At 33.1% G+C, this 16,016-nt stretch overlaps 2 protein-coding genes across 4 annotated transcripts; one reads left to right on the top strand and one right to left on the bottom strand.

Moving 5' to 3' along the window:
• Positions 1–981: 981 nt before the first annotated feature.
• On the top strand, positions 982–7,909 carry LOC146918873 (gibberellin 2-beta-dioxygenase 8-like). Its single transcript, XM_085712083.1, has 5 exons — positions 982–1,124; positions 1,237–1,336; positions 4,148–4,594; positions 6,354–6,675; positions 7,289–7,909. Exons 3-5 carry the CDS (start codon positions 4,149–4,151, stop codon positions 7,520–7,522), a joined length of 1,002 nt encoding a protein of 333 aa, XP_085568209.1. The 5' UTR covers positions 982–1,124; positions 1,237–1,336; position 4,148; the 3' UTR covers positions 7,523–7,909.
• LOC146918872 (uncharacterized) lies at positions 7,854–12,220 on the bottom strand. Of its 3 annotated transcripts, none has more exons than XM_085712085.1 (6): positions 11,969–12,220; positions 11,785–11,882; positions 11,456–11,659; positions 8,881–9,022; positions 8,202–8,388; positions 7,854–8,105 (listed from the first exon to the last, which is right to left on the bottom strand). In XM_085712085.1, exons 2-6 carry the CDS (start codon positions 11,803–11,805, stop codon positions 8,009–8,011), a joined length of 651 nt encoding a protein of 216 aa, XP_085568211.1. In that variant the 5' UTR covers positions 11,806–11,882; positions 11,969–12,220; the 3' UTR covers positions 7,854–8,008. The 3 variants fall into 3 exon arrangements, with proteins under 3 accessions (XP_085568211.1, XP_085568212.1, XP_085568213.1); XM_085712086.1 differs by having other exon boundaries at positions 8,881–9,010; positions 11,969–12,100; XM_085712087.1 differs by having other exon boundaries at positions 8,881–8,998; positions 11,969–12,100.
• Between the last annotated feature and the right edge of the window lie 3,796 nt (positions 12,221–16,016).

Genomic DNA, 16,016 nt, shown 5'->3' with positions numbered 1-16,016 from the left:
CAATGGCACCATCCAATTCCATCTCCACCACACACACACATCACACACACATCCCCACGCGGACCCACACACATCAACGGCCAGGATCTCTGTTATGGCACCAATAGCACCATTTCCAGGGGCGGATCTAGACATGATGATTTGGTGTGGCAAAAATTTTTAATACGATATATATATTGGTAATGAGAAAATTAAACAGAAAAAACACTACAGCCAAATGGCTAAGGTAAGACTGTTTCAATTCTAAGTCTCATGTTCGAATCCCATCCATCACTTTTTTGATGATTTTCTTGTTAAAATATGGTTTTCTTCTTAAAAAAAGTTAAAAACGGAGGCACAGGGGAACCGCAGACATGACAATGGTTAAAAGGCATCCTACCACTGCGCCGCACCTTGATTTGTGAAAATATTGTCAAATTATGTTATATATTACCTTGTGGGGGAATAATATGGTGTGGCAACTGCCACACCATGTTTCAAGCTAGATCCGCCCATGACCATTTCTAAGTCACTGAAGTATTTCCCCATACATTGGAGTAAAATGAACCCATGTCAAAATTTGAATACCACCACATTGTACCATACACGAGTATGGTTCTCATTCCTCCAAGTCTCCATTTATCAATCTCTGCTCTTCACGTTACATCAAACAGAGACCGTTCATGATTGGAAGAAATTGACAAACATAACATGGTTTATTTTCAAAATACTCATAACATCATAATTGAAACGGTGTAATATCTGTGTCTAATCAAACATACGTCATGGAACAAATAAAATAAAATAAAAATAAAACTGCACATGCCTTCAGTATATGCTTCAAAAGGAAAAATAATCAAAATGTATGGAACAAAATTAAAAATGCCACTAGATATGTATTCTCTGATGCCACCATTAGCCGCGTGGTCTTCTCTTTAGCATAAGCTTTCAATCATCATGTTTCCTTCATTTATAAGTTTACAATAATTTTGATTATTTTTTATGAAAAATATTTACAATAATTGATTATTTTTTCCTATATATATCATAAGCTAGCTAGTGTAACAATCCTACCACATTCATTCTTTCTTAAATATATACGCTACCTAGTTGAAGCTCAACATTCTTCTTCTCTATAATGCAATGTAATCCTTTATGCACGCAAAACATTTTCAGTATTCAATTCAACCACTTTGACATTCATCAAGAATGTAATTAATAGCATACTGACGTTTGTTTGAAATTTTTGTATTTCAGTGCAGCTTTGATATAACAATGCTGCTTGGGTCTTCTCTGCAAATTCCGTAAAGAATATCAAGAATCTCAAAATTTCACAACTTCTTAATTAATCACTCAGGTATCTAAATTAACCAGCTAGCATATAGGAGTATTTGGTATATATTGATTCAACTTGTCCTTATAATAAAAGTTTAATTAATTCAGATGTCAACTTATCATTCACAAGGTTTTGACAATATTATTTAATTGGTCCCGACCGTAACTAGTACATGTTTTATATGCTTTAATACAATTTTAATTTGTACTCCTATAATAAGGTTAAATAAATTAATGTGGTGGGTATGTCTCATCGTAGTTTATTGATAAATGGGTAGGTTGTTCTGTTGCGGGTGACAAAACCCCTATAATAAGGTTAAATGTAATTTATTTTTTTTGACAAAGGTTAAATGTAATCTTGTAAATTGGATTGTATGATATTTACACATTGTTTAAGGAATTCAAAAAAAAAATTATCTTAAAAATACAGGCCAAACACTCAGGGCCGTTCCTAGAATTTTACGAGCCTTAGACATAGTATGAAAAAAAGGCCCTTTGCATTACATCATAAACTTTTTTTTTTTTCTGATAAATGATGATTGAGACATGTATTAGTTTATAGTGGTTGACATCCTAGCTATACTGACACCATAAGTCACTATAATACGATATTTTGACATCCCAGCGATGTTGGCACCCCAAAATACCGTGTGTCAAATACACCTCATCCTATATATTATTAATAAAAAGGAAAAACAAAACAAAAAAAAGTTGGGGCGGCCAAACCTAACCCAACAAAGTTAAGTAAAATTATAGTTATGGATACCAACCTATCTCTAGAGAAAACAACTCTAATAAAACTATGACATATAGATATAGACCATCATTAAGAATATACAACAGTTGCACAAAATATCCAAAAAACTTCTCTTTTACTCGTGAAGTTAAAAGTTGTTTTTTTTTTCTTTCGAGTTTTTTGAGATGCAAAATCATTTATAATGACATCAACATCAATGTTCTTCAACATTTCCTTATCAATTGACAAAGTAGCCAAACCGTTCAATCTATCTTGTGACATTGATGACCTCAAGTGGGTTTTAATCAACTTCAATTTTGAAATACTTCTTTCTGCCGATGCTATTAGAGAATTCAAACAAACATTATGAAAGAGAATTGGAATAAGAAAAAAAAACATAATTAGAATTCAACACCTGAAGAAATTAGAGAATTGAAACAATCATTATCAAATAGAATTGGAATAATAAAAAAAAAAAACATAAACCTAAAACAATTCACCTAGAGAGAATGACTGACTTTGAAACCTTTCGATTTTTCTTTTTAGGTTTCTTTTCTCATTTGTCTTTCTAATTGCTCAAAAAAAGTTTTTGTTTGTGTGTGTTAGTTGGTCCATTTCCATTTTTTTGCTCTCTCTTTATTGAGCCTTTCCACGTTTTTTTCTTTCTATTTTATTCCTGCTGGACCGAGAAAAGGATTCTGATTTAGGCCTGCTGGTACGAATTACTATATGCACCCCACCTTTTTCCTTAGTTTTGCTATATACACCCCCTAGGCCGTCGCACTCTCGGCCTATGCCTAGGGCGGCCCTGCAAACACTTCAAAAAGTCATAATTATACAATTTTCAACATAACTATCGAGAAAACTATCTTGACAATAATAATTTTCCTTCACATGTAAATCACACTACCTTTGTTGAAACCATAATATTAAAAAAAAAAATTATTGAAAAAATATATTAAAAATAATTTTTATTATCTTAAAAATTGAAATGATTTAAATATTATAAATTTATTTAATAATAGTGATTGCAAGTGATAGTTGTCGGAGGTGGTAACAAATGGTTGGAGTGGTGGCCCGTGATGTGGCGAAAGATTGTTGTTGTTCTTAAGAGTTGTGGTATGGGTGGAGGCCGGACTAGTGGCACAAGGTGGTTGAAGTGGTATTAATAGGTGATCGGAGTGCTGGTTGATAGTGGTTGGAGTGGTGGTCCACGATGATGAGAGTGATAGTCGGTGGCCACTAGTGGTTGTGACGCATTATATTATAATTAAAATAAAATAAAAATCGTAAAAAACATATTTTACGGTTTTGAAATTGAAGTGAACACCATTTTAAAATTTAATAAAAAAATTATTCTAACATCATTTTACCCGAACGTGTGTTTTTAAAACAAGAAACTTAGACATTCTCTTACTTTTTTTTTTATATGTCATTTTACTTTTAAACCCAATTGTTGTTTAACACAATCAAATCCAAGTATAAAAACACTTTAAGGATCTAGACACTTCGAAGTGGCCACAAATTTAACATGTTATCGAAAAATCTAAATTTATCTTCATTGATCATAAACACAAACAAAGGCAGGTTTGTTTGTTACCGTGCTATGTCCAAGTTTCTTTGTAACTTTTGCATATGGCTATGTGGATATGGAGATAGACGCAATTTTCTTAGTCCTAGATATATACGTACATTGCATATATTGCTAGCCAGCACACAGACATTTATCATTAAATACAACCATTTTCCTTGCAAGTTAATTGTCTCGTGTGAATCTGAAATTCTTAAAATTATTTAGGAGGGGTGGCTTTTTTTAATTGGAAACACCTATATCTATGTTATTTTTATTACAAAATTTAATATATTTTTATTGAAAAATGTATAGTTAATAAAGTGCAAATCAATCAAGTTGTCTCAACAAAAAAGACATGTAATCTACCTTTGTCTCCGAGGTCTAAAACGTTTTCATCAAAGATGAAATAAACAGAAAAAACAAAAGAACAATAAATTGATTGTCCATATCTGTTTTTCATTTCTGTTTATATAGTTTCTTCAAAGAAATCAACTCCTTTTATTTTTCACATGATATAATAACAGCATGGGATTGATTGATTCGGACCCACCTTTTGAAGAGACATACAAGAACCTATTCAACAAGGCACAAAACATTATTAATGATGAGTTAATGGTGGATAATGAATGTGAGCTTCCAGTGATTGATCTGAGCCGTTTAAATGATGATGATGATGAGGTGGCAAGAGAAGAGTGCAAGTGTATGATAGCAAAGGCTTCACAAGAATGGGGTTTCTTTCAAGTTGTAAATCATGGAATTTCAAGTGACATTTTGAAGAGATTAAGGTGTGAGCAGAAGAAGGTGTTCAAGGAACCATTTGATAAGAAAACAAAAGAGGATAAGTTTTTGAACTTCTCTGCTGGTAGTTACCGTTGGGGAACACCAACTGCCACATGCATTAAACAGTTATCTTGGTCAGAAGCATTTCATATTCCTTTGACCGATATTCTAGGATCAAACACTCATCTCAGGTATGTTATCACTTATCACTACTACTCACTAGCTATTTGAACTTATTTATTCTCATAACTCATAAGCACTTGTGAGATTGTTTAGGAGAATTTATGAAAATAGCTTATGACATGTTCATAAGTCATTTTGAGCTTATTTTCATAACTTCTTAGTGATGGCTTATAAAATCAGCTTATAACTTATATAAAACCAAATTTGTTTTATCTTTTTATAGAAATAACTTACACATAAGTGTTTATCATGATTAACGCTTGTAGTGTAAGCTGCAAATTAAAGCACGACCATTATCCAATCGAATCATCATCTTATACTTAATCCTTATTAGTTTCTATATGCATTGTTTTTATTCATTGTAATTGTCTATTTATAACCTAAATGGACTAAAAATAAAAGTTTTTCAACAGCGTAAACATTTTAATTAATCGATAAAAAAAAACTATCCAAACACGAAAAATAAATAAATAATGTATTTAAAGCTTTAAATTAAAGAATATTTGCCGTACTTTGCCAATTTTAATTATATTGTTTTCCTGTTTTGGGAGAGGGAATTATATATCGAGTTTATGTGTGTTAACCCTCCAGTCAAGAGAATCGGTCATTGTATACAATTTCATTCCCTGCAACTTTATTTAATTTAGAATAAGCGGTAAGATTCTCCGCAAATACGTAGATGTTAATACTAAAGAAGTAATTAATATATCTAATATTTTAAAGTTTTTGATAAAAGCATGGTGTCTTGCTTTTGACGATCTTAAAACATTGAATTGTTGTATCTCTCGACGTTTTCCTAAACTCCTCAGCAGTAAAGTCGCTGGAACTTCGGAGAATGTGGACCCAAATAAAAAAGAGGGATATGAGAGAAAATCGTGATATAAAATGAGGAAGTGATTTAAGACAAAAACAATGCAATTGGGACACCTTCCTTAAAAAAAAATGCAATTGGGACACCTTCCATTCCCAGCTTTATGTGGACCATCTTTTTTCTGTTTTTCTTTTTTGTGAACTGGAATAGGGACGGACCTAGACATGGTGGTTTGATGTGGCTAAATTATAAAAGAAACTTACCAGGGTACATTTGAATTATAATATGATATATATAATTGTAATGCGAAAATGAAACAAAACAAAACACTACAACAAAATGGCTAAGGCAGGTCGGAGGCGTTGGGAGTTGAACTATGGACGTGGCTTTTATTAAAGGATCATCTACCGTTGGGTCATGCATTGATTTTGTGGAACATTACCGAATTATATAGTATATATTAGTTTTTTCGGTCTACTATATATATAAAAAAAATATTGGGCAATACTCTGGTGTGGCAACAACGGACAACCACACCATGTCTTATGATGGGTCCACCCCTGAACTGGACCATCTTACTTTGGCTCAAGCTTAGATACATTTATGAGTTAGCTTGTCCTTTTCTTTCAACTTTTTCATCACTAGTCCTGTACTTTTCATTTGGTCCCTCTTCATAAATGAAAATGTCATTCTCAAAAACCAGTAGCTCTTTCTCGTATACATTTTTTTTTTTGTTCTCGGCAAAGCCTCGATTTTAAATAAGTGAAATTGATGTTTTTTCAAAATTAAATCAATTAATGATTGAAGAAAAGCAACATTATGTATGCACATATTAATCGTTCCTTAAAATTCTGTTTTTTTTATTTTTTATGCAACATTCTGCTTGTTAGTTGTAATACCATAACCAAATGTGATAAACCAATTATCCTAACTAACTTTTATATTTGCATTTGCAGTTCAATAATTGAACAATTTGCTAGCACAGTTTCCAACCTTGCACAAATATTAGCTAATATCCTAGCAGAGAAATTGGGTCACCAATCATCTTTCTTTAAGGAGAATTGCTTGCCCAACACATGTTATCTTCGATTGAACAGATATCCTCCATGTCCCATTGATTTTAGGATCCATGGCCTAATGCCACATACAGATAGTGACTTCCTTACCATATTATATCAAGATCAAGTTGGAGGTTTACAATTGGTCAAAGATGGAAAATGGGTTGCTGTTAAACCAAACCCTGATGCACTTATAATTAACATTGGAGACTTATTTCAGGTACTCAAATACTTATATAAATTATTTGACTTAAATTCAGTTTTGAATTTCGATTCTTCTATTTTGCTTCATTTAATATTTTGATTTTAAATCCACTATGTTAGTCCGTAGTATTTTAAATGGTCGACTTTTTCCACACATATTTTGAGATTGAATTTTGATGAAATGACAAGTGAGTTGTTTATGTAGCAACTCAGTTGATGACGTGAAACTCTCTAGATAAATTTCTAATGATTAATTTTCATTTCATCAAAATATAAATTAATTTATATCACAAAAGTAATCAAATTTAACGCAAAACACTATTTAGGTGGATTTTCACTAAATAATTTATTCCTATGTTATCAACTGAGTTGTACAATAAATAATTAAATTGTCAAATCATAAAAAATCAACCTCAAATGCATAATTGGAGAAAATGTTAGATATCTCGAAAACTGATGGATCAAATTGGTGGATTTAGAAATGTTGTGACCAAAATAAAAAATGCGACAAAATCAGGAAACAAATACTACATTTAAGCCTAATTATTTCTAGCTTGGTCTTTCTAGTTTTTTCTCTCTAAATAATAGTATTAGACTAATATATGTTGTTAATGATGTAATGCATGAAGGCTTGGAGCAATGGAGTGTATAAGAGTGTTGAGCATCGAGTTGTGACAAACCCGAGAGTAGAAAGGTTCTCTGTTGCGTATTTCTTATGCCCTTCAAACGACACCATGATTGAGAGTTGCAAAGAGCCCTCTATATACCGGAAATTCAGCTTTAAAGAATACAGACAACAAGTTCGTGATGATGTTCAGAAGTTAGGTTCCAAAATAGGCCTACCTAGGTTTATCATAAATTAGGATACGGCTCCCCTACATTCGGAGATGCCACAGGTTCATGTTGTTGGAACATTGATGGTCGTTCGATCAAACTGTTCAGAATCCCGCTCATATTTTAAATCATAAAATTAAAATCTACATTTTTTGGACTGTCCGATCATGATAAAATATTGATGTCCCGAATCCTTGAATATGAGATCCTCTAACCGGAGGAAATCTGAATTCCATAAACTAAGGAACTATATGTAGAGCATATATAGTTAGCATAGCATTATATAGTATTCAAACACCTTTTTGGTCATGTTGTATGTGAGATCTTGAGAGATCATTATACAGAGAACAACCAAGAGTATTTGTGTCAATGTACCATTTGGTTAGTCCTAAATTAATAGAGAAAATTGTTATGAATTCTGGTTTTCACATTCTTTTTGGATTCTGGCTCATTTGTTTCTATTTTTTGAGCTACAAATTCCTACAATAAAAGGTTCAGTTGCTACTATTTTGTCTTCACTCACTACTTCCTATATCACCCATATATTCATCTGCATTTTGCTTATTGCTAATGAGAGTGAAGTATATCAGCAACATTGTTCCCATGCTTGACCTGTTTGAGAATCAAATAATTAACCAAAAATGGAAAATAGAAGCCAGAGTAATTAATTAATGCAACAATAAAATGTGTATAATAGGTTAATCTTACAAGGTGGCAAAGAAAATGAGAACCCTTTTAGGATCAACTGTCCATGAAGAAGATCGTATGAAACTATTTCTGCGAGTTAATCTGCTTTCACTGGTGGTGGTGCCATTGATGTTAATCTGATGATGATTGTGTGCGTTGATGGAATGATCTGGGGACCCCGCTGCCATTGCCGTTGGCGTACATGACCCTGCCATAGTAGCTACAACGCTTCAAGGATACACACATACTCCTTCGTCTAATTTAGACTACATACATGTATCTTTTTGCTTAAATAAAAAAATTTAGTGAATTTTTTCGAAGAAGTGTGTGTATAATGGATATAGATATGTTACAAGGATTTGTTAGCTCACAACAACACAAGGTTGTTCAAAATATTGAGTATTCAATTTCCCCTACCGACGAATTTGAGTAGGGCAAATCAATTTTTATCATATCCTGACTGTACTTTACAATTTTATTAATTACATTGTGAGTACAATCTAAAAAGGTGGATGTTCATTGATTGAGGTAAATTACCCGCCATTCTTCCATGGGTACCCTAGTTGTCACCTTCTGTTTTTAATAGTCAACTTGTTTAACTTAAGTTTTTGTCATTGCAGAACCAAAAACACATTTGTGGTCTCTATTTGACCAAAAATCAATTATGAATGAAATTTTGATTTTGCAAGAGAAATGGTACCTAGTGGTGAGCATAGAGCAGAGATGGCATCCTTATTAATATCATGAACTTGAAGCATTGAAAGGCCATTCACTTTCCTGTCGACCCCACGCTGAGATCCTTTCCTGGAGAGGCTCCTCTGCAACCCTTTCTGGTCAGAATACTATTAATATATTAACATAATGATGACATTAAAATGTGAAACCCTTAATTATATTATAACCAAACTAATAAACGAAGAAGACAACAGGAAGTTGGCCCATTTTGCATGCAAATTTTTAGCTAAATCAAAGTAGGAGGGTGGACTGGTATGGATCGATCAAACAGAGAACAAACGTCTACGCCTTAACAGGCTTGACGCTTGGTGGACTGTGGACTGGCATGGATAGACCATTCCCTTTGACTGTTTAAGTCAAGCCAAGACGGCCAGCTCAGCACGTCTTTAGTCAACGACAGATTGATTGTTCAAGTCAAGACGGCCAGCTCAGCACGACTCCAGCCAGATTGATTGTTCAAGTCAAGACGGCCAGCTCAGCACGTCTTAAGTCAACGGCGGATTGATTGTTCAAGTCGAGACGGCCAGCTCAGCATGTCTTCAGCCAGCTCAGTACGGATGATCGACGCATCTCGATTCCATGCGCCTGGTATGGATGAGTTGATTTTCCGTCCACGCGCGGCCGTACAGAAAACAGACAACCAATAGAAGGCTCTGGATCACAACTTAATGGGCCTTGAATGATCAGAGAAAGGCCCATTAAACCAACACTATAAAAGGGGAACACTTGGATGTTTGATGGGACAGATTCCAGAGAGTGAAAACAGTGTATCATTCATTTACTTCTTAAGAGTGCTCTTGAGACTCCACCTAGGACATCTCACTGAGCAGCTCACCTGGTGTAATTAATTTGTTTACATACGTGAACCGAGGGGAAGGATTAGATTATCATTATTCATCCTCTTTTTGTTCAATATTTTGTTGCATGAATGTGGTAACTGGTAAGTTATTCACGGACTTTCTTTTTGATGGAAATTATTCACAGTCTTCTAAAGTGAAGGTTTCATTGAGGTTTTTCGTAACGATAGAATCATTTCAAACACCAGAAACGAAGAGGACGTTATTCTAGAGCCTTGTAGGAATGGTGAATGTGTGTGTGTTATATCATCCATAATTGAAGGTTCTTCCTTTATAAGACTTGATATCAAACATGTCCTACGCAGAAGAAAAGAGTCTCTCTCCCCCAAGGATGCTTTTTTTATTAGAATGAAATGTAATGATATATAGTTACTAGAGTTGGTCTTAAGATTTTTGGTGCTTTGGATAAATCAATAAAGTTGTATTCTTTTAATTATTTGAATGTCTTACTTCTTGCATTTTTTATTGAAAAAAATTCATTTAGAATCAAGATTTTCTAAAAACGTATTTTCAATAAAATTAATCAAAGTGAGTTAAAAAGAAGAAATATATCTATATAATACTAACTATATCAAGTAAAAGTAATAATTTTGATGCACTTTAAAAAATGGTGTCAGAGGCTGCCGCCTTTTCCACCCACCCTCAGGGTCACCACTGATCGTTATTTATTGATAGATAATGTAAAGTTATTAGTGGAACATATTCATTGAAATTTTTTGAGATGCTGGAAATGATGGATTGAATGTTTATTGAATTCTATCATTAAAAAATCATAACTAAAAATGGATTTTTTATTGTGGATGTTCGTAGACGACCTACAAAAGTTTTTCCTAAGTCAACCCGTATTTATGCTTGTTTGTTGATATATGATCTTCACATGAAGGTACCCTTTCCCAATTAGATTGAAATATATCAAACGATATCATGATGAAATTTGATTGGACGACAATATAATATTTGTTTTATGATGTATACTATATAGTTTTGAAGTTTTTTTCTTGACAATTTTATTTGTTTGTGAGATTAGTATGTTTAACTTATGTAAATAATAAAAATAGGATGAGTAAACCACTATTTTGAGTCATCTAATTGTATGTATATGGAAATTTGGGACCCCAAATTTAAGAAATATCAAATTCACTAACATAAGCCAAAATGCTCTCTCCATCAGGTATTTATGTTAGAGGTACTGGTATCCAAATTGATGTCATATCTCATATCACATTAAACCCTATAAATGTAGGTTTTATACCGATTATAAACTTAAATTTTTATCGTAGACTCCTCATTAATTGGTTTTAGGATTTTGAAGATAAAAGTCCAGTACTCATAAAAATTTAAGTCTTTAACTATCTAGCATCAAATTTGTGTTTAGGGTTCTTGTGATGTGGCATCTATGTAGACAAGCCACAATGTCATTTAATGTGAGGCATCGTCATCTTTAATGGATAGATCACCTTTAACTGAGAGAAATACACATTAAAGAATTTGGTGAAGCAATTTGATACTTCATCTATTTGAGGTTCCAAATTCCACGCACTTAAAATTTCAAGATCATAAATGGTGGTTTAGTAAAAAAAAATACACCTCATAAGCCCAAATGTGGAATATTAAGTATTGTAATAAAATAGTGAAATATTAAAGAAGAAAATAAGTTTTGTTAAAGGAAAAAAAGAGTCACACCGTAATTCTCGGATTAGCATTGGCACTACTATCTTTGTTGATGCCTGAAGAGAAGGCATCCATGTCAATCACATGGCTATCGACTTTCTCGGTTGGATATTGAAATCCATTCATGTTATCTGAAACCGACATTCTCTGGGTTGGTGTGTTCTTCTGCTCCATTTCAAATGCATCTCCACAACCATAATAACAAGATGACAAATCCTACACACAAAAATAATAAATCAAATAATTCACAATCAACACATTGTTATCTGAAAGGTTACAATATAACATATATAACATTTGTCATGAAGAAAAATAGAAGAACAAGGAAAGCAAAATCTTACCAACTTGGGACTTTCCTCCATATTTCAATGATGAAAAAATAGAGGAGAATGATGAGGCTTGCGTACCAAATGATAGACAAATAACACAAGATTGAACCCTGATTAATCAAAACAACCTATGTATGTTATTGTAGAAACAAAGATTAAAAGACAAGCAAATAAACAAATATTAAAAGTAACTTACAACATATATAGTCCTTGAACAACATGAAAAAAAACCACTTTCAGAGACCAAAGCTGTCTTCTTTGTATTCAATGGTTGATCTTCTAACTCTCTTAAACTGTTGTTTGTTGAATCAACAAATGGTTGGATGAAGTTAGATATGCAATATGATATGAATGGATCGATGACTAAGAACAAATTGGCATGCAACTACTCTGTGTTTTTAGGCACAACTACTATTTGTTTTGTCAACGTAGAAATGTAGAATGATTCGTTTTCCTTACAAGGGAGAAACAAACAAAGTAGAGAGAGACAGGGAGAGAGCGAGAAAGCTGTCATGTTGTGTGAGTTTGTTGAGACTTTTTTTATGTTGTTATATAAATTTCTGTATTTTATTTTATTTTATTTTATTTTTTGGTAGTTGTTTATATATTATTTGACAAAAAATAAATTGCATATGCAAATTGCAAATCTTACTTGTCAATGTCACATTCTGTTTTGGCCTAGTCCACAAGAAAGAAAAAAAAAAAAATGTTGTTGTAATGCAAGTAAGCTTACGTACAGAGTTTTTATCATTATTATTGTTAGCGGCCAACACTCGGTGGAATTTAGTTCCATATCGGATGAAATTATATTTTTAAAGCATTGATACAATAGTAATTAATAACCAATTACTATGTAACCAAAAAAAATTAATAACTAATTACTATCATAGTGCATCAAACTCTCTTAAACAAAGTTATTAATTAACAAAGTTTGATGTTTCCTTTATCATAGTCGATAGAGGTTTGTGGTTGAGTTCTCAAAGAACTAGATCTTTGTTCCCAATTGAAATATATAAGATCTATTTGATCTTAGTATAAGTTGAACAAAAGAAAATTGAAAAAAAAATTGCCAATTGAATCTGCTCCCAAAGTAGCAAAATTGAGAAAATAATGTCAAGAATTGATATAGTAGAGATTATCATTAGTTTCAGGTTAACAGCCTAATATTTCTCATCCAAGTGAATATTGGACGTGTTGTGTATATCACAATTGCTCCAATATAATGCACTAAGATAGATTTTGAAAGAATATTGGGAAAATATATTTGATATGAATCTTCATCTATCATTAATTGTGTTGAGTCAACTTATTTACAGCCCAGAAAGCTGATTATAAATTGATGGATTAGTTTTCCCAATATTAGGGGGAGATAATAAGCAGCTGAAAATGTGAACCTGAAGTTCAAATAAATTATTTGAAAGAAAATATTATTGTCTCGTCTTGATCCTCAAGATATAACTCATTTGCAAAGGTAAATAAATCAAATATCAACTGACAGTGCTCCAATAGGAATAGATGTCCATGTCGGATAATCTAATACTACAAATGAGTCTCAATCGTGGCTAAAGCATGATAGATCAATCGGTTCCAAATATAAAAAACCTTGAATAAGAAAAAGAGCTTAAAGGAAAGATAACCCAAACGAGGATATAGAAACTCTAAAAGAGTTTTCTGACATAATTGATTTTTTCAGTTCCAGAAGAACTAATCAGGTACCTGAAACTTATGAAATATTAATAAATTATGTTATGAATGAAAGATCTCAATATAATGAGATGGAACCGAAATGAAGTCAACGTTGACGTGTTTTTGCATATAATATAACGTTATACGTGGTAAGTAATGATGAGGATCATGGTTTAAAGTGTATTAAAGTTATAGATAATGAAAAATATTTAAAAATGAAAAGAGACAAATTTAGTGAAATCAAACTCGCTTCACAAAGTACACCTTGTTTGGACTCGTAGTCCACACACTTGAAGGTGTGAAGTTAAATGGATATGTATGATTTTTCGCACGAAAAGGGAATTAGAATGGTAAAAAAAAAAAACACACACACACACACACACTTATATGAATAGGTAAATGCATACCATTTATTTTTAAGAGACATATATTCTTTAAAAACATATTCACCTGAAGTGAATTCATGAACTTTTTTGATTAAGTTCAATAGCACATGAAAGACTCAAATTATATGAAAGATGTGTTACAATTTATTTATATGACTCACTTGATAGTGATATATGAAACTGTTGGAACAAAATGTGTTTAACAATGAACCTTAAAGAGTTTTGATGATAACAAGGTATTAAAAATTGTAAATTGGACTAGCTAATATTTGTTCAAGTGTACAGGACCATAGTTAAAAATTTACATCATATAAAGGTTCTGAAGAACAAATAGAGAGCTAAGGAATCAAGAAAAGGAAGCTTTAAAGTGTCTGAAGAGAAGTGCTCTTGAAGACAAAGTGCTCCTGAAGAATGATGACGTCATCAGATGCTGAAAGTCATCAGAAGCAGAAGTTTATCAGAAGCGGGTAGTTCAGAAGCAACTTCATCAGAAGCTGAAGCTCATCAGAAGCTGCTCATCACCACAAGCTGAAGATTCAAGGATCAACACTTCAAAAGCTGTCTATTGGATTCGAAAACACTGCAGAAGACTAGTGGAACTTTGTAACGGTCATTTTGGTGAAGATTTGAAGGCTTTGGAAGCTTATCTTCAAAAACGTTGACATTGTACTATGTACGAACTGTACAACCACCTTCTCCACTATTCTGTTTTGCGTCCACGCTACAAGACAAGAAAATGGTTCCAGAATACAGCTACGCCTGCAAAGATGTTCCTTCACAATGGGAATGGATTTCAAATTGGTTCTTCATAGGACAACAACCAAATCAGGCAAAAGATCATTGGTGAAAGATCAAGCTTCAACAACGACTCTTTTGGATGTGCTGGCAATTTCACAACGTCTCTTTCACACCTCTATATAAAGGAGTGAAGACTTAGAGATTTGGTAATGCTGAACGAAAGACTCTCAACATTTTTACAAGTGCCAAACCTCTGCTGAAATTGTTCTGCATTCACTTAGAATTTTTGTTTCTCAAAGTCTCATCTTAGAAATTCTTAAGTCTTAGAGTCTGTATCTGATCTGTACTGTGAGCACCTCTGATTGTATATCAAGTGTTCAACTTCAAACATTATTCTTTGTAATCTTGTTTGTTTAGAAGTCTCTTGCAGTTGTGCTTGAGCATAAGAAGTCTCTTGATTGTGTTCTTGAGCATAGGAAGACTCTTGCGAAGTGTGCTTGAGCAAAGGAAGTATCTTGCTGTGTGCTTGAGCAATTGTAATCAGATATTACATTCTAGTGAAATCTCCTTGGAAGTGCAAGGGGGACTGGACTACTTTCGGATTGTGGAAGGAACCAGTATAATTGCTTTGTGTCTTTCTTCTTTCCTTTCTCTCTGTTTTATTCCGCTGCATACGCTCTTGACCACCCCCTTCAGAAGCAGTTCTTCAAGCTTCTGAACTTAAGTGTTCTGAGTTTTAGAGAAAACGAAGAAACATCTAACACAATTCAACCCCCTTCTTGTGTTTTTCTCACCTTCAATTGGTATCTAGAGCCTTGGTTCTGTTGATAACACCTAACAGTGTAACAGCTCAAGATCTGAGAAAAACATGTCTAGTGGACCATCTGGTTCTGGATCTGGGCCTGACCATACTACTGTTGCATATGATTATGACAACAACAAGAAATCCAGCGTAGGAAAGAGTCCTAAGTTCAATGGAGACCCTGAAGAATTTTCTTGGTGGAAAACCAACTTCTATAGTTTTGTCATGAGTTTAGATGAAGAACTATGAGACATACTGGAAGAAGGTGTTGGTGACTTGGTTCTTGATGAAGAAGGAGCTGCTGTTGATAGAAAGAAATATACTCCTGCTCAGAAGAAACTCTACAAGAAGCATCATATTATCAGAGGAGCACTTGTCACTGCTATTCCTAAAGCAGAGTACATGAAGATGAGTGACAAGTCCACTGCTAAAGCTATGTTTGCTTCTCTCTGTTCAAATTATGAAGGTAGCAAGAAGGTCAAAGAAGCAAAAGCTCTTATGTTAGTTCATCAGTATGAGTTGTTCAAGATGAAGGATAATGAAACTATTGAGGAGATGTATTCAAGGTTTACTAATGCATATTTGATGATATAATATTTGGTTCTACTAATGCATCTCTTTGCAAGGAATTT

This window comes from Medicago sativa, chromosome 5 (genome assembly GCF_051527215.1).
Source record: "Medicago sativa cultivar Bolivia chromosome 5, Bolivia_mono, whole genome shotgun sequence".
In the NCBI taxonomy this organism is placed as follows: domain Eukaryota; kingdom Viridiplantae; phylum Streptophyta; class Magnoliopsida; order Fabales; family Fabaceae; genus Medicago; species Medicago sativa.
This window is presented reverse-complemented; position numbering and strand designations above follow the sequence as displayed.